We start from the raw sequence: 20,199 nt of genomic DNA, 5'->3' as shown, positions 1-20,199 counted from the left end.
AGTCACCCAGCGCTCCCTGGCTTTCCCGGCTGGTCAGATTTGGCCACTGCCCGGGAGGGTCTGTCCCCACGACTTGAGCCCAGGGGAGGAAGCAGCCACGCATCCCCTCTTCTCCCTCCCCAGCCTCGCCGCCGCCGGGTCCTGCCTGTCTCTGATTAGCAGAGAGGGGCTGGGGCCGGTCGTGTAGCCCCGGAGCGGCTGTATCGGCTTTCAGAGGGCTAATGAGCCCCAGCTCCCCGGGAGGGGAGAAAGGCCACGAGCTAATCCATGGGGAACAGGACCCAGCCCATGGCGCTGAGCGGGGAGACCTCCCTGGGGCAGGGCGCCCCGGCCAAGCCCTCGCAGCCACTCTGAAGGCAAGGGACTGCTCCCACCCACTGAGGTTCGTGCTAAAGCACGACAGCCCTCGCTCATGGCCGGTCTAGGTGTCAAAGGCTTCCCGAGGCTGTGGCCACGATGCCACAGCCAGCCCTGTGCACGGGGCCATCACTTGCATGAAGCCAGCAAAGAGCTCGGTGTTTTTTAGCTAGGTAACTACGTTCTCCAAAATCTTGCCCACCGAGAAAGACTCCATGGAGGCTTCCACCAGTTCTTATTCCTATGGACAATTTAAAAATTAAAAACAACAGCCTGGAGACTCTCCCTCCGCCCCAGTGGGAAGGACATGAGCTCAATAGCCACATGCATGCTTTAATTTTAAACGAATAAGCCAAGCCACCTCAGCCCCAGCAGTGAGCATCATCCAGGAGCAAGGCACACAGGAGACTTGCTTCCCCGCTCCAAAGCAAGCTCAAGTGCAGAAACTGGAAAACTGAATGCTTGATTATTGCCTATTTCTTGCAAAGCCCAAGATAGGAGTCGGGCAGAGCGGGGCACACTGAGCAGGCATGGCACACCACTGGCGACCGTAAAGAAATGCTGGAGAGAGACTCACCCTGGGACCTGCGCAGCCACTTTAATGGATGTGGTGTCCCCTCTCCACAAAAAGTCCTTTGATGAACCGAAAGCTCTCTGACAATGCCTGCAGATTGTATTAACAAAACTTTTCACACAGATTCAAGAATTTACAAAAAGAAAAAAAAAAACCCAAACCACAAAACAAATCCCCCACACAGCACACACACTTGTTCCCTGAAACTGATATACCCACATTGAAAAACAGCGGCCAGCAAAAAGACCTGCTTCAATCTGGAAGCGAATCCTTTTGAAGAGATTAAAACAAAAGCTTTTCTTAGCCTCCTTCCCCCCTCAACGGGAGAGCTGTAGTTGTCCCTGCAGCAGACAGTCTCTCTTTCCCTCTTCCCTTCAGGCAGAAGAGTTACAAATGCTGGAGTTTAACAGCATCTTTTTAAAGGACTTTTTAAGGACTTTCTCAGCCCTTTGGGGTGTCCTCCCGCAGCCTGAACTCCTGCAATTGAAGAAGCCCCTGACACTCTCTAATCTAAAATTTATGCACAGCATACGCTTACTGAAAAAGCCATCCTTCAGGGAAGGCTTGTTTAAACTATTTCAGCACAGCAAAACAGTGTTTGTTGCATTAAAATAACCAAGTGGAAAAGTGGCTAAACTTTTTTTTTTTTTTTTTTTTAATCTTGGCTGGCTACATTGCTACAATTTTGTTTGGAATTGCAAGGCTAAATTAACAGACAGTTATTTTCTAACCAGATGACACAGGATGCACGAGAAATTTGGAATACGTAATGTATCACCACAAAAATAACTGGAAAGGATGACACAAAACACAGTATGTTTGTTTCAGTCTCCAATTTAGGGAGAAAACAGCTTTTTTTGTGGACCAGAGTTCTTGGAACAGTTTAGGCTTATGCCAAGAAAAACATGTTGCATATGTGAGTTAAAAGTAAACAGAATCAGACAAACAGAAGTACTGTTATGTTTATCCTATTAGCAGTCTTATAATACCATATTCAAAAATAATACCTGTCAGTTGTACCTCAAAATGTAGAGTGGCAACTTCTGAACGTAAATGTCGGGAAGTGACGCTTAAGTGTGTATGAACTGGAAAAATACTGTTTTTTCTCACTGTATCAAAATGAGCCAGGTAGCTTCTCATGCTGCATTACAAATGATAGTTGCACTAATGCTTATATTTATTACTAAACACACATGTAATTTAAAAATTCCTCAAATAGCCCAATGGTTTGCTCACACACTATTTCTTCAATACAGTAACCTATGCATCTCATATTTCCCTTTGAAATAGCAAAATACTTGTTTTTTTTCAACAGAGTATCAGGACAAGCTACATTCATAAAACGGGGAGCATTTTCTAATTTAGATCATGACTAATCATAATTATTGTGCTAACTAATAGTCCTCTACTTCAAATGTAACAAAACCTTAAGTATTGCCGCATATTTTAAATGCCTACCCAGCACCCACAGAGGTGCGAGGAGGCAACAACTCTCCAATATCTTTGACTTTGTCCATGCAAAGAAATTGTGGTTTCACATCAGTGCTTTGATCTGTTTTCTCTCAGACTGTGATAGCAGAAACTTTACAGTAAACATATTCTTAGCTATAAATGAAATAAAATGCACAAGTTCAAGTCAGAAATCTATTTCCTCTGGTGTTACTGTATATTTGTCAGTGTGACATAGCACATTTGAAACCCATAATCATAAAACAAAAATTTACAGCCAAGGTTTAGGGTCTACATCTGTTTCTCTGGTTTTTGTACTGCAATTACCCACTGGACAATTCAGAAAGCAGCACTATGAATCATGTACTGCACACATGGTAGTGCTGGTCACTTTTTTGTTAGTACAAGAGGCTGAGGATGCCATAATGTGCTTCACTGAGAGAGAGAGAGAGAGAGAGAGAGAGAGAGAGCATTAACTAGAATTAGGATGAGTGCACCAGGCTCTCTAATAAAAATTACTTTACTAGAAGCAACAGAGCACTTCTGGAACATTACAGGCATATTTATAGCATGGAAAAATTAAGAAGTGCATGCAGAAATTCTCCCCAACTAAGTACCTCGGGGGAAGCAGACTTTTTTTTTTCTCTTTTGCATGCATTTTACTATTAATCAAATGTAGCACTCTCTTGAAACAGTTTTGACAGCAGAGTAAATGGTTACTAGTGAATGATGTGTGTGTTTAAGCAGTGAAAGCAGAGACAAAGTGATGTTTTCTTCTACTCCCTAGGCAAGAGCTGACACTAAGCTTGCTGCCTCAGCTTTGATACTCACAGATTCCTTTGTGTCAGTTGCTGGGAGAATCACTGGCAGTTCACTAACCCTGCCTCACACACAGGGGCTTTGATTTTTACCTCTTCATTGACGATAGATGTTAATATGAAACAGTACTTGCCTGCCTAGGCAGTTTTTTTTTCCCTCCCCCCAACTGGTGATACAAATCTGAAAAATCTGAAAATCTGAATTCCCCCTTTACTACTTGTAGTTTTTAGTGTTGAAAGATATTTTCTTCATGTCTTGAGCACATGAATGATGTCAAAAGATCATGGGGAAGAAAGGTCTAGGTCACAAGAGAATGGCTGAATATTTAAAACTCTAAGGTACTCCTAGGAAATGAGTATCAATTGTGAGCAAGAATTGCCCTGAAGAAAGTAAAATAGTAAAATTACTGGCATGAAATGGCACAAATAACATCGAAAAAAAACATGAAATGTAGAAATATTAAGCAAAAAAGAGGTTTCTTCAGTCTGGTATATACTACTATGCACAGCTTGCAATGACCAAAACAGGAATTTGCACTAAGAGGAAGAATTATTTCAGGCCTGAAATATAACAGCAATTGGCGAAAGACAATTCAGTGCAGAGCAGTATTTTATTTTAGATGAGAAAAGCAGAGTTAGTCATCTCCAGACCCGGAACTCTGACATGCAACCAGTTTGCAAATTACTAACTGATAAAGGTAGGGTTTTTGTCTGTTTTAATCAGTGGATATGTATTTGTAAATATGCCTTTAAAGCTGATTGCTTAACTTAAAGGCTATAGAAATAATTAATCTCCACAAACTTGAGCATACAACCATGTTTTTTAGAATCCATACAATGTTTTGTCCTGGAGCCAGGGGAGAACTGCCCTACATGGTAAAACTGGGAGTGTATTTGGCTCAACAATCCATTTCTCAAAGTGACTGCTACTAGATCTTTCTAAGGAAAATACAGGAATCTTTAGTGATTGGTGAAGTATATCTCACCAATAGGTCCCCTAATAGCCTATTCGCTAACAGCAAATCACTTAAGCATTAAAGCATGAGATTTAATATCCCTTCCAAATTTATTTTTTTTTTTTGTAATAGCCCTAATGTTCTAGGTAGTCCTATATAGCCAATGTCTTTTTGGATTGTGATAAGTTCATAGCTACACAGAAGTAGATAGTAAGTTATTAAGCTTTGAGATCAAGAAGGATAACTTTTAAAAAACAGACAAACAAACAAAAAACCACTGTAAAACTCATCCACGTTGGAAGTAAAGGAGAAAGACCAAACTGCACCTCTCCACCTTTTTGGGGCCCCAAAAGCTGATGCCTGCAGGCTCCTGAAAGACTGGCAAAGAGGCAATGACATCACATGCGTGAAGAGGGAACAACATGCATTTTTGAAGGCTATAAAAAGAAAATAACATTATTAAATTAAACACTGGCTATATACTAAATCTACACTTGCTGTTTATGAGGATCCTGCAGTGCAAACACCACTGCTAAATGGTTGCCAGAAAAAAAAAAAAGTGAGGAAAAAAAGGTTTACTTCATTTTGTTTTGTTTTTAAATGACTAGAAACTGCTGTTTCAAGGTTTAGCCAAGAAAGAGATTTTTACTGTTAGCTTATAAATCCCTCAAAACATAGAAATATAATGGAAATCCTGAGGTAACTGGAGTGCCTGGCATGGCACTGACACATTGCATTATAAAATCCAGGGAGAATGAAGTTTGGGACATCTATAAAATCTAAGCAGAATCAAGATATATGAAAGAGCAGAAGAGTAAGTAGAAATGCTGAATATTAAACTGCAGAGAATACTACTACTAACAATAAAGTTTCCTATATGCTGAATATGCTTTGGGTTGGCTGAAGGTGAAAGAGCGCAGAGCTCCATTAAAACTAAAACAGAGATTCAAAAAGGTTGTTCAAGTAACTACTTTGTTTCTGCCTTTTTTAAGGAGGTAGAAAAAAGAAAGTTACCTAACAAAAAGATAGTATTCCCTGATGTTCTGATATCCTGAAAGGTGTTTCAGAACGTATAAATAAATAATCCTGAGAACATGCAGAATAAATGGGAGTTCCCATTTATAGTTCTATAGGCATCTTACATAGTCATCTTACCACCCCAGCTGTAACCAGAATCAGCATATAAATTGGGACAAGTGTACTTCTTCTACAGGTTCACTAATTGCAGCTTAAACTCTTGATGAAAAGTTCGGCCTGATGGCTTTCTTCCAGAAAAAGAACAAAGTTACTAAGCAGTGACTGGAATTCCAGCTCAATACATATATATCCTAACAAAGACTAGCCTTACCCAAGCCCTATTTCATTTAAGTCAGACTTGGGCAGCATTTAAGGCTTGTGCTCCTGCACTGCACAAGGACACCTATAAAAAGGGATGGCAGAAGCCTGAGATGGCTGAAACACACTTGAGCGGAGCTCCAGCCACATAAAGCCCAGTGCAGGTGGGACCGGATTATGCCATGAGTGTAAACTGCAATAGATCCACACTTGGCAGCTTGATATGTGTATTAATGACAATCCAGTTCCCGCTTAGCTAGTTCCCAAACGTGCATCAAACACTGAAAGAACAGTCCAGTATCCTATCTCTGGTATCTTAGAAAGAAGAATGAAGGGGTGATTGGAAAATGTGTTGGCATAGCTACCTGGCTAGCAGAGGTAATGACAGCAATGACAATGTGGTGACATTGCCTAAAATCTGCTGGTAATGATGATCATCATGCCAACACCTCCACTCTGCCTGTTGCCCTAATGCACTGCACTTTCACACCTTTGTTTCTGTCATGCAGATGTGCTTTCTGTTTGGGAACAGCCTGTGTAAATTTTTGCTGTAAATGAGGTAGAATTACCCAGAAACTGGCTAAATATAAAAATATAATATATAAAATATAAAAATATACCTATATATTTAGCAAATCAATATCTGGTTTCTTTTGTTGAATGTGTGCCATCAATAATGTGGGAATTAACTGAGGGCACATGTCCTCTGAGGGACACTGTTATCACTGTAACTTTATTGATGTAGCCTGAAAAGTAAACTTTACTAATGGGGTCAGTTTTACAAGCATACAGTTCATCATAGTGCAACTACTGTTGAGCAGGTAAGGGATTCTGTATGTTCCTTTTATACTACAGTAAATGGGCTGTGACAGGTAACACTCTTTCAAAAAGGAACAACTGCTTCCTCACTCTATATTGTTATATCAATGTAACATTCAAATATAGATGAGATCTCAGGAAATGTCAGGCTGGGCTGGACCTCACTTGCATTCAGAACAAGCAATGGCACCATCAATGACATCCAGTCTGAAATGTTCACAAGATGTTTCCTGGTTTTCAAACTCTACCAGAATATACTTATCAAATTGTTCTTTAGTGCATTCCTCAAATTGTACTTCACTTGTGCAATTTAAGCCAACAAAGAAAAACATGCATGGTCCCAAGCTGCTTCATTAAGCTAGTCCCACATGATTAAATAGATCTGCAAATTCCCATACCATAAGTTTGCAAGACTCCCATATTGAACCACAGAAGGGATTGAATGTCCACACATATTATGTCCATGTTCAGGGAATCACAACTGACACGCATGCTTCAATCAAAGACAACTTACAGAGCTGGGGTGCAGTTAGATATTGTGGTGGTGAACACCATACTGCCCCGGGCTTTGTGCAGTATCATGGATTTCTTGCCCTTTTGGGACCTTTATTCCAAATATAGCAGTGGACATGCAAGCTGGTCTCTAAGCATGTGATGGTGCCTCAGCATATCAGGCTTGACAGATCTATAAAACTATCAAACTAGTTTTGCATAAACTAGACCAAAACCTCTTCATTTGGGTATCTTGACCTTTCTGCACAGACCTTGTTATCTCACTGAAATAAACCACTTCTTTCAATCCAATCACAGTTTTGAACAAGCATCCTCAAGAACAGGCTTCTTATTCATGAGACACTGATCTTCCATGTATTGTTATCAGACTATTAGAAAAACAGATTTATTCAACTTCATATGGAGACATAGGAAGAAGAATGGTGTTCTGTCCTTTGCCAAATGGCTTTGAGATGTCTCCCTTACTGCATTCATCCATTCTATCTTGGGCATGAAATATGCCAAAGGGTACACCAAAAGACAGGTTGTGGCCAAGCTCTTGCAAGGAATTATCAAGATTATTGGATGGATAATGTAAGCCTGAATCTAGAGAAGCTTTAGTTACAAGAAATGCATGTGCACGTTCTTAATCCTGAGAAATGATTCTCTTTAAAAATTCTCCTTAAAAAGTACAGCAAGTTCTTATCCCCAGTCAGATCTTAAACAAGTTGGTGCATATCTACTAATTAAAACCTTTAAAAAGTTAAAGATCCACCTGTTGGATTCTTAAATTTGTCTAAAAATTGCTAGGTTTTAAATTTAATTTTATTTTTTAGACTTACTAAGAGCAGAAGGGCACACCACTGATACTAAAGCCTATACTGTTAGCTGAACAATGCAGGAACATGATGTCACTCAGAGGTAGAACTTCACAAGCATGCAAGGGAGGCTAAGAGCTTTGCCAACACAAATTATCAGACAGAACCTCACTGGAAAAAATGAGGCACAAAGATCTAATTGAAGTGTAAAACTTACTGAGGCTTGAATGACATGTTGACAGATACCACTCCACTCACTTGCTTCCTATCAGAGCCCAACAGCCAAAGCAGAGATTCCTAAGCAGTGTTTTTACAGGCTAGGTTTAGTCTTTCCCTCATCTTATCAGTAGCCTTCAAAGGGACTGTGGGTGGATGTCCTCCAGGGAAAAAAAAAAAAAAGAAAAAATAAAACAAGAAAAAACCTCTCAGAAGTGCCACCTCTTCCATACAAATATATTGGCGCAACCACAGAGACTTTGCTTGAGTCGAGAAAACACACCTGGCTCTTCTAAAGGAGAAATTAAAGAATTCATGCTTCAGCCCTCAAGCCTTGAGTGGCCTTAGAGAAGAGGAATAGCTAAGGAGAGAGTCTAATCAGGATGCAGGGAAAATCAATACTCGCTTCTTGAAATGCCTTAGGCAGGAAGGAACAGTTTAAAGTTGAGACATTTTTCTGCTCTTTGCACAAGAAAATGTGCTGAAGACTGAACAGGTGAGAACACAAAGGTAGGAGAAGGCTTTCAGGAAGACTAAAAGCAATCCAAAGCATGTTATACCCTAAAGTTCTTTGGGAAATCTTATCTTTTAAAAGTTTCCTAGTTTTGCTGCATGAGAGAGCTTTCTATGCACAGCTCAAAGTTGTCCAAAGTAACATTTTCAGGGATAAAAGCACACCATTGTACTGTTATTTTCTGACTTTGGTGTGGAATACAATTATTTAAGACTCAGTGGGAGAGCATGAAAGGAGCAGGAGTGTAATTCCAGTTCAGGAAAAACTCCAATAACTGACAACAAGTAAGAAACACAAGATAGATGCATTGTATTGTAGGGGTGAGTCCCATTGGCTGGAAAACCCCGACTCTCCCAGCAGGACTCAGTTACATAGCAACTCCTGAAGGCAAATTAACCCTTTCCCAGTTAACATACCTGGAATGATTTAAGAGACCTTTTTCTTCTCCTGCTACAAAATAATTTCATAGGTTTGCAAAAATGGTTTGGAAAAAATGAGTACTACCAGGGTAAAAGCAAAGCTATCTGACTCACCACAGGATACTGATGGTACAATGAACAGAGGATGCAGGGAATTCACATCAATCTAAATTATATTTTATATCATGAGGTTTTGTGACAAATGTAAAACACAAAATATATTTCTCACCAAAAAGTTCATGCTTAGTCTGTGGGGACCCTATCCAGACTGTATTTATCAAGTTCCAATGGTCTTTCTCACCCAGATTCTGCCCACTCATTGACTACATAATTACTGAAGAATTAAAGAGTCCTCAGCTGGCATAGATAGTATTAATTAATCTAAAAGATAATTTTTCACCATCAGAGAATGTGTTGCTTTCATTCAGAATTGTACAGGTTAATTATTGTAAACTCTGAAATAACTCCTGCAAATCTTACAATATTAGTTGGTTTTCCTCTAATAGTCCTTTCTAATTACTGACATCAAACAATTTGATGAATTTGGGAATGTCTGTTTATTTCCTCACAGCAGTTTCCCTATTTTGTTTTTAGAACTGCATTACACTTCGGTGTGTACATATCAAATGTAAGCACAAATACTAGATACCATTAGCATAGGACTATTGATGTTCTTCTTGTTATCAGAAATAACAAAGCTCAAATCTAAAAAAAATCAGTATCTAAGACAAGGCTCCTAAAGTTCTCTATTTTTAAAATATTATAATTCAGCTACAGTATTTTCTCCCTTGTAAAAGAGCTGGATGGTCCCTGGGGACCAGGAAGGACAGATGTCCTCACTCAGGGCATCCCTGGTGTGGTCACACTTCAGTGCTTTGAGCCACAGATGCACACTGTTAGGAAAAAGGAGCTACTAAGCTTCCAGAGGAGAAAATAAGAGATCAGGCTGATGTGACATTACACTTACTTTTGACTGTCTTCTAGTCACAGTAAGTGAGCTCCGTGTGTTTTCTCTTTTCTTTCTTTTTACAGGCAGAATTGGACTCATGGTAGAATGGGCATTAAACAATGCTTGGAAAGGCAGGCACCAATGACACTGCTCCGATTCAGAAAAGCAGGGTAAGACTATAACTTTCCTTTACTCTGGAAGACCCAAGGACACTCTCAACTGAAGGTTAGAGGAGAAAAGCCTTGAACCAGGTAATCTTCTGCTCCTTTTCCCCCACCCACTATTCTCACACAGAGCAGGTCCTACAACACACACCTCCCACTAACATCTCTTCGTGAAGTAAAATTGCTGCTCAGCAGCAGCTTCTCAGTTCCCATTCAGACCAGTCAGAAGAAACCATAGTCCTGTTAAAAGTTTCTTTTTTTTTTAGTTGCTTTAATAAAACAGGTAACCTTTGCATGTTACTGACAGGACTGTCTACATGGTTAAGATATGCCTTGCTTTTCTAAACATTTCACATCCTAAAAGTTCATCTGCATTTTCTTTCTATGGTTCTCATACATCACTTGCAAATCCAGATGGGATAGAAAGATATAATTTAAAATTCTATTTAATTTGGCTTCCTGTATTATATCTTGAAAGCTCATCTTGAATTACTTAGCTGCTGACTTTCACAAAACTAGGACTACCAATACAGTGGGTGGGAGATTAGTACAAACAGAGCTACTTCAGAAATATTTTGTGATCTGAAAATTAATTAGGAAGAATCAATTTAATTTTGTATTATGGAGTTTTTGAAGAAGTTCATATTTTCCTATCATTGTTCACTTAAAACTATCACTGACACCACTGGAAATGTAGCCTTTAAAAGGGTAAAACCTGAAGGACCAAGTTCATCATGCTTATGTTCTGTTGAAAGCACCATTTCATATAAATGCCAACACAGACCTATCAAATATTTGTGTTCTTCATTAAACTAATGCCTCCCTGCACCATAAACGAGATGGTGCAAAATATAGGTGTATTCCCATGTCCTCCTACTAAGGTAGCCGATATCAAAATAAATTTGCAACCATATCATTATATCAATCTCCAGTATTACTGCATCAGTACTATAACCATAATTAACTAGCTGCAGGTCAAATTTCTAATAAATCTTTAGAAATTAAATGTATAATTTGTCAAAACCACATGTCTTCATAAATTGATTATTCAGAATTTAGAAGCTTTTTAATTAGGAAGAAATTTATGCAATACCATGTGTAATAATTACGAATCAGCTCTTCTGTGATATTTTTGTACATCAGCAAAAATTAAAACATTGGAAAACATTACCAGGTCATTGCAGTATTTCAATGTCAAAAGAAACACATAGTTTAAATGTAGAGGTTAAAGATATTTTCCCGTATCTTTTACATCTTATATAGCTTTATGATCTCAGAACTGGAATCATTAACCAAATACAAAATCAATGAGAAAAAGATCTAATCTGACCATTTTCAAGTGCAGAGTCCCTAAAAATGATTTATGCCACTGTAACACTTTTTTTACATGGTTCTATAGTTTTACTAAACAGCATATATTCTAAGTCAACTTCCATTTTATGGTACACTAAACAATATTTTGCCTTTCTCATCCCTCCCAGCTAAAATTCTGAAAGGGTTTAAAACTTTTAAACATCACCTTTGCAACAAGCTTCAAGATGATGGGTATGACCCTGGCTGCCAAACAGAAAACTAGAGAAAAAGGAAGTTAAGTGATATTCGTTCATGGCACACAAGAAGCAAAAATTATACCCCAGCTCCCCTGCTCTCCCCTCCCATGCTTTCACCACAGGCCTATTCAAACTCTGCACCCCCACAAGGGCTCTGGATACTTCTATCAACATTTCATAGGAGAAGATTTTTTTTGACAGAGAACACAAAAGCTGCTTTGTGTGAAGTCTGGACACTTTTTTTCTACCTAATAAAAACATGAATAGAAGTGGGACCTCAGCAAGCATATGGCAGAAAGTCTGGACTAACTGAAAAAAAGGGGCCTCGAAGAGTTTGCTCTCTGCCATTCCCCACCGTGTTTACTGGTGAATGTATATGGTGTAAATAAGGAGTATGCAGAGCAGCCCATAATGGAACATTGTTTATGTGCACATCCTGGCAAATGCATATACAGCATGGAGGCTATTTCCAAGCAGAACATAAACACAAAAGGGGAGTGGAGTGATGACAAACAAGTATTCCAAGGCAAGAAAAATGTTATTCCATATACAAACCAAACAAACTAAAGTGGTTTCTCCCCTGCTAGGATCCAACTGGCAGATCTCAGCTGCACACACTATGTAGCTGTTAAAGAAATGAGAGACATTCCAGGCTAACTGGTTGGCTTTCTTTTTCTTAAGAGACCTTATTATGCTCTCAATATTAAAAAGAAAAACACAGTTAATATTTTATTTTACTCTCTTGCAAAAACACAACAAAACAAAACAGCCCTTTCTTTCAGCCTGAATAGGAGCTGGGGAGATAGAACTGATGCCAAGAAAACACCGTAAGGAATTAAGTCACAGCTTTTCTATTTCAAGTTCCCACTGAAAGATAGAGATGGTTCTTTCTTCTGCAGGTCTCTCTCACAAACCTATTACATGGCTTTAGCAAGTGACACCAGTGTGACAATAACTTAGAGGTTTCATGCTCCTGGCAGAATTTTTTTCTTATAATCATTACTCATATAAAGAAAGAGGGTTTAGAAAACCCAAGTCCCTGCAATTTCAAGATAGCAAACTGGAGGATGAACCCTTTTTTTTGTGTGCTTACTTCTGGAGAACAGAGTATCATGCTTTGACAGCTGCTATGTAAATAAATGGTTGCAATTTTATTCCTTTAAAACTAATTTCAAACACCCAACTAAAGGAGGAAGAAAAGATGACAAGTAGGAAAACAGACAGTAGAGTGAACTGAGAGTGAACAACAAGAACCACAAAAAGTCAACTGATAAAGCAGAGCTTTTATTATAATTAATAGGCCTTTTTATGATATTAGACACTAGAAACTAGCATCTTTAGTAGAAGATCATAGGAGGTCCAGAATAAAAATACTTTGTGATGTCCTACACAGAAATGCAGAGCCAGCCTGTGGTTTTAGCATATTTTAAGACACTCAGACTGCACCTTACTTTCTCCAAAGCTCTAGGTATAGACCCAAAAAAATTTAAATACAAGTGCTGAACTGGGGTCTGCGCCTATAAGTAAGATTTCTGCTAGTCTGTCAAAACCTGGATTCAAATGTCCCATGCTCTGCCTTTATGAACTTTTGGAACTTAGGCACGTTACTCATTGGGAAGTGATAGAGCCTAGGCTGGGAATACTGGTAGTACCTTTACAATATATAGACAGTCCTTCATGGAATTACATTATTCTTTGATTTTCATTTTTTCATGTGTCACTTCCCTTATACAAGACCAAAAGAACCCTCACAAAGCCTCTCGTTGGTGACTGGTTGGATATTAATACTTTTCAATTAAAATCACACTTTAGAATCCAAAGGAGGCTTATTAAATTTAATTTTTTTTAAATTACCCCATAATGCACACCTACCTCATCCCAACATGACCTTATGCACACCCACTGCTTGGGTTTCTCTTCAGCTGTTTGCAGACTTCTACAGAGCCTTCACTGTGCTTCACAAAACAACACATTTCTCATAATTACTCTTGGCTGCATGGAGCGCTTACAGCAGGGTGACAGGGAGGGTGCACACCAATGCCAAGTACAAGCTCCCATGCTCTTTCCTCATTACAGAAGGTATTTCTGGTGGCTGAATACCTTCTGCATATTAGAGCTGTTGTCTGTATGAAGGGAAGATTTTTGTGATGTGTGCTGCACTGGGCAACTGTACTGCTGAGAGGAGGATCCGTGATAGCTGTTGCAAAGCTGAGTCACAGTGGGTACTCTAAAGATTTTAAACAAAAGGGGTTTTAGCAAGACTCCACATCTTACCACTTAATATTAAAGAAAGGTACTAAACTATGGGAAGAATCCTAAAAAAATATTGCCAAATGTATAAAATTTATCGTGAAATTTAAAGAATCTTTTTTATTCTCTTCATCTAAGTTTCACCAGTCGAATGAAAACCACTCAGTTTTCATCTGACAAGTTTTCAGCTTTAAGGACTCAGAAGAATGGCCTACAAACATGACCAGACTGGCATGATGAAAGGCTAGGAAACAGAGGGATAAGGAAGAAGTACTCTAAATTACTAGCACTAAACCTTTTAATTTGTATGTCAGCATTAAGATTTAGCTTACATTTGTGGCTGACAAAACTCAGTAATTCAGTCAGACATGCTAAAGTGAATTCAGGACCTGCAAAAGTGGAAACAAAGGTATTGAAAAGGTACTGTGAAAACACTTTGAGACCAGCTTTGTATTCCTTACTAACTGTTGCCTGAGCTATGCGATCTTATATGTTGTTGTTTACTAGACAACTACATAAAAACTAGTATTCTTTATATACTCCTCCCATCCCCCCTTTAAATTAAAATTGAGTTGTTATTTTAACCCTACTCAAGTATGTAATATAGTGATGATTGTAAATCTTTATGATCACAAAATCCCTTTGATTTATCCCTCAATTTACTAGCTTTAACAAACATAATCCTAAAAAACAATACAGAGGAAGATCTTACAGGCCTTCAAATGATTGAGAGGGAACAGGGAATAACTACATAAGTAAAGCTACAGCTTCAGGGCTCAAGATTTCCCTTTGGGAGGCTTTCTGAATGCTGCTAATAAGGTCCTGCCAGTGGAACCAGAAGAATATCTTCATAAAAAAAGACCTTCAGTGTGGGAAGATACAATTTTCCAGAAAATTTTTAATAAAAAGCTAATAGATGTGGGACCTGAATCTAACAACAGACATAAGTATGTCTAAATACATAGGAAAACATGAATATTATTAAAGGTGGCAAGTCAATCCTGTCTACCCCCCACCTCTAGATCTGTTGTCACGAACATGAGGTTGTTCAAATATTATGTGAAAATACCAGACTCAGTTCTCCACTATTAGTGACCATATGGCAACAGCCAGTTTAACACAAAAATAATTATTTCCTTTTCTGCTCAGTATTCCACGCTGGGACAGCCAGAAGAAAATACATGGATATTTATGTCTGCAAAGCAAAGCCAAGCATACCTGCCTTGTCTATCATCATTGGCCTTAGCCAAGATGCAATCACCACCCTGCATCACAACTGACCCTCTGAATATTTTGAGAATCTGTATTAAACCAACATTTTAGCACTAACTCTCCCATATGAATTCCAGAGGGTCTATACACAGGCATGACAATTCCTTTTGTCTGTACCTACACTCATAAATAGAGTGGGCCAGGGTTCATTTCCAGCCCTGAGGCTCATCTTGCATTCCAAGCATCTCCCACTCCATTACAGTGCTGGCTTGAGGATAACTACAGAGACAGTTCCTTGCTCAGCTGCCCCTGATTCACACCTGGCATTGCTGGGGAGAAGAGGCCTGCATGATACCTGTCAGTATAGACAACTCACAGGACATAACCTCAGCCCATGCCCTGACCCTGCTTGTTTTTCTGATAGCCTTTGAACCCCTGCAACTCACTCTATCCACCAACATGGGCAGGAACTAAGCAAGTCGAAGAGCTTCCTATGGCTTTTGCTGATTCTCAGGACAGCTCACTACACTCTAGTGGAGAAACAGCCCATGTGAGTAGGTGTGAGACTTCAAGCCCAGGAGAAGTTCCTGAAAACAAGAACTGGAACAGCCACTGTCTTTTCAAGCATCATTGCTAGCAGAGGGCTGGAGTCCTTCCATGAGTGCTCTTTGCTGTCTCTGGAGCTGCGTGGTTTGGGGAAGAACTGCCTCCACTTGGCTAGCAACACTTATGCAACATTTTTATATGCTCACTGGATCCACACAAGAAATCTGATCAACTACCTTCAGGAGCCACCCAAAAATTTAGAAGCTTCCAGCTGGATCGCTTGTTTGCCCATCTTGGATTCTCACATATCTTATTTAACATTCCCTTATTAAAAACACAGGATTTTAATAGGTTTTGTACTGCCTAATATTTAAGCTTATATACAATAAGTCAGTGCCTGCAGTGACATCACCCTCCTCCTGAGCTGAGATACAGAGATGTATCTGATGAAGGAGTGAAAAGAGTTTTTATATTTTTCTCTCCTGCGTGCACCTTCCAAATGGGCTTGGCTTACATAGGAGTGATGTAATGCCTCTTTTGAAGACATACTTAAAGGGTCAAAAAGCAGGAAAATATAACCTGGATGCACCAACAGGACAGTTTATCACATAGGAATTCTGGTCACCTATTTGGAGTTTAACTGCAACCACAACATGTCTCTTAGTGCTGGCACATGAAACTAGAGGTAAGCTTGCTGGTCACTTATATTTCATTAGTACAACAAAGCTTTTACTGGTTTCTTATTAGTGAGAAGAAAAAGTGCCATCCTGGTCAGTAAAAATTGCTATGCTTCCCCTAACTGTAAAATTTGTTGTTGAGACAACCCAGATGCCTAAGCTTATCACACCAGCAACAAATTCACTTCTGGGAGGAACCTACCCTATCTTCTCTCATTAGTTTGGTCCTAGTTCTGTCTATTTAATGGCTAGTCATCATTACCCTTGCCCCTATCTAGCTAAAAGAACCTTGGCCAAAAAGACAATAATTTAACGTGCCTAGTAGGCTCTCCACGCCCACCCAGATTGTCCACTCTCAACATGGAGACAGGACTGCTTCCAGGGTGAAGGTGTTGGTCACCTAGCTAAGATGCCAGGAGGGAAGGGATACACTCCTTGGCAGGTGTAATGAAGGCCAGTCTCTCAGCTAAGGAGCCAAGGCCGTCCAGTCTTTGCCCTGTAACCCCCAGGCTACAGTACTGCCAAATAGACTGGTGTAGAGCTGAGCACTATGGCCACAGGATAGAATCCTTTCAGTGAGCCCACCCAAAAGCAGGAACCACTGGAAAACCAACTGCAGTGCACACCTGCTAGTCAGAGAGGAAGAAGCTGGCATGAAACATGACCGTGTATCTTTGTGTAAAGAGGACTTTTAACAGCAAAATCTCCAGACCTTAATCTGTCAGAAGCACAGTGCTACTGCAGCTTCCTTATCTTCAGCAGGGTTTGTTCATGTTCAGCACATTAAAATGAGATCACCTCTTAGTTAACAGGGCTGACAGCAAATACTTTATCACTAAATAGAACCATTTAAAATCAGACAGTACTGGAGGTTGACAATCTAAGCTTAAACACCCTCCTGAGCTAATCATACTGCTCCTAGGGCAGAAACTATGAAAGAAATATGACACTTAAGCGCAAAATTGACATATTTTGCAGAGGAAGAGACAGACTTATTGAGCAGAACTTTTTTTAAGCACTTTTGTGAACTCAATTTTGATCTCAAAATATATATAATCTGTTGGGTTTACATGACGTTTCCATTGTTGATAAACTATGTTCAAATATATGAGGCAGAGGATGGCCTACTTGTTTAAAGTTCTAATTGTCAATTTTAATGGATGGCTAGTAACAAAATTTGCAATCCTGTGTTAGGAGAAAAGAGCCTAGACAGAATTATATGAGGGAAAAAAAAAAAAAAAAAGGCATTTTCCATAACTATGTATGCTTTAAATTCATGCCTTCAAAGCCAAGTGCATGCCATTGGAGTGAAGGATTTAACAGTTGTGGGTTTCTATTGTTGTTCTTAAGAGTTAAGGATACTGAGATTGCTCAGTCTATAGAGAAGTCAGTGTAGTTGGAAAAGTGGGTGAACAAACATCTTTACTGCCACAGCAAACAAAACCTCATACTGATTTTTCTTATCCATACTGTAGACGTCAAAAAAAAGCTACATAGATGCAAATCCACCGGAAACAATAGTTACTCCGAATTGTTGCTGGTCAAATATAGCAGAATTTGACCTGATACAAAGGCAGAAGAACAGCTCTGCAGACTGCATTTATACAAGAAAATAGTAACATAATACATTCTTTACTTAAGAACCCTACAAAATATTTAAACACTGACATAAACTTGTTTCCCTATAAAAATTTGTTGCTGAATTTTCAGGGCACAGTAGGCTTTCTGATAGTATAATGTAGTATTAGTATGAATTTTGGTCAGCATTTTCAAACCAAACATTTAAAGTTAAGATAAATATATTTTTATGTGCCAAGTAATTATGGTTCACAGACACAATGATAATGACTGAATCGGGCAGGACAGATCCACTCCAGCAGTGAATTTTAGGGATGCAGCCCCTGCTTGCATCAAATTTCGGTAACTATACTGCTGATCCACAATCACAGTATGAAAGGCCAAAGATCTCTAGAAAAACTCAGTCTCTTATAGGTGGAAACAGAGTAGCAAAGTTTGGTCAGTAACTTGGGGGCTACTCTGATCCTGTCATTAGCATAATTTTTTTAATGAGAACTTAAGATCAAAAAAGCAGTATCAATTCACAAAATACATGGCAGCCTTAGAAGTTAAGAAAAAGGGCATAAATCACATTTGAGCCAGAGGAAAATAAGTACTATGAGAAGTTATACTTTTTGTTGGTTTACTTTTTGTTTTCAGACGGCTTTATTTATACACAGGATGAAAAAACGCTGCAAAAAGTTTTAACACAAGCAGGTTTTTAAGGTGATCTCTATCTACTACAAAAGTAATTTACATTTCCATTATCAGTCTTAAATCTTTCCTGAGAGTCTGAAGGCCAAAGCAAGTTTCTAATCTCGGCCACTGTCTACAAGACCCATTCAAAAAGAAACCCTCAAAGCTCAGGCTCCTTAAATCAACTCCATTTGGTTCGAGGCTGAGTTTCCTGCTTGTTTGCTTTTGGCCTTCCTGCATATTGGTTCAGGACTTAGGGCCGAGCTCAGCTGCAGAGATAATGCAAAATCAGAACGATTCTTTTCCTCTGGCTGCCAAGGAAATCCCTGCTTTAGATTAGAAAATAACTAATGATTGTGTGTCCCTGTATGCTTTGGAGTAGGGCCCCTTATTTTATCTACATGGCAGCTACCTGTCAACGTGTGGTGCTTGGAGTAGCGCACTGGGAGTTCATACACACCAAGACTATCTAAACAGACCATTAAGTGCTAGTAAAGTAACACATGTGAACGACAGGTCAATAAATTTTAAACAACTTATGTTCACTGCAAAGACCTGGCTGTTTTAGAACAAGCTGTGTTTACATAAAATCAATTTTTACAAGCATCTAAATAATTAGGGAATATAAAGTAATAATAATGATATTCTAAGTTCAATATAATAGTTCCAAACAAATTCAATGTATCAATTGCTTGTTTATACAATTCCTCCCCCCTCCCTTCCCAAATCTTGCTTCTTAAATAACTCCTCCTCTTTACAGAAGGTTTTCAAATTCCAACTTGAGTCCAAATGAGAAAGAGCAGTTACTTTTTATACTAATGTGCCCTGATGCTCATCCCACTTATCCCTCTCATGTATGTGCAAAATGACTAAGAGGTCAGTAAATCACATTTCTAACATATGTTGTTATTTAACTCCTTCAAACAATATTTTCTGATATTTATTTAAAATCAGATTATTTACCCAGAGCAATCTATATCTTAACAGAAAATTGGAATTAGCCAAATTCAATTTTGAATTAAAAATTCAAAAGTTTTAGATTGAATGATAGTTGAGATTTAAACTTCCCGTTCTTTATACAGTATCAGTCTATTAATTTAAAAGCTGCATATGCATACTCAAATAAACATACACACATGCCACATGCGCTCACAACCAATTGCAAGTAGATGGCAAAAAAAAGAACCCAAATTTCACAATAAAGACTAAACTAAATGTTATCCATAGCTACAATGGCAAAGACGCTGGCAAACTGATTTACAGGGCTGAGTTTCCACTTCATTTTTGTTGCTTTTCAGCTACAGGCAAAAGAATTTAGCATGTTGTGAGCACTATAAATTCACATTTGCCACAAGAACCCATGATGCCATCTGTTCCCTGGAGCGTTTACATAAAGTATGCCAATGCAAACCATCTGCAAACTGTTCTTGCATGCGAATTCTTGTGATAATGCAATGTGGTGCATTTGCAATTTCAAGCAAAGACCACTTGAGCTTCTTTGTAATTGCCATGCTTAACTCAGATGTTCTATAGAAACCTCTTTAGAGCAGGATTGTGGGGTATTTTGTCGGTGGTTTTGCTGAAGTCCTTGATGTTAACTCTCTACCATTGTTTTCAGGTTTCATTACAGCAAGATAATGCTGCACCTTAAGGTAAGGGTGAAAGGAGAGAACACAGAGAAGGGTACAGCCTCCATTCCCTTGAGCTAAGGACTTTTAAACAAACTCTCAACCTTTTGGAAACAAGAGAGCAAGACCTTTGCTACTTATATTAAGCAATGGATTGTATGAACTGTGGGTTTGCAAAGAACTGCAGTTCTTTCTATCCACTG

The 20,199-nt window shown here is 39.0% G+C and overlaps 1 protein-coding gene across 9 annotated transcripts in view; it reads right to left on the bottom strand.

The window, feature by feature from the left end:
* The window catches only part of RARB (retinoic acid receptor beta), a 319,701-nt gene that overhangs the window by 91,714 nt on the left and 207,788 nt on the right, over positions 1 to 20,199 (bottom strand). For 7 of the 9 annotated variants that reach the window (XM_072925727.1, XM_030266967.4, XM_030266968.2 and 4 more), the window contains one exon: positions 935 to 1,021. The exons of the other annotated variants lie outside the window; for them this stretch is intronic. In XM_072925727.1, coding sequence (XP_072781828.1) covers positions 935 to 1,021 — 87 coding nt within the window. The remainder of the gene's footprint in view (positions 1 to 934; positions 1,022 to 20,199) is intronic. 9 annotated transcript variants of the gene reach the window in all.

This window comes from Taeniopygia guttata, chromosome 2 (genome assembly GCF_048771995.1).
Source record: "Taeniopygia guttata chromosome 2, bTaeGut7.mat, whole genome shotgun sequence".
NCBI classification, from domain to species: Eukaryota; Metazoa; Chordata; class Aves; order Passeriformes; family Estrildidae; genus Taeniopygia; species Taeniopygia guttata.
Note: the sequence above shows the minus strand (reverse complement) of the source record. Positions and strands in the feature narration are given on the sequence as shown.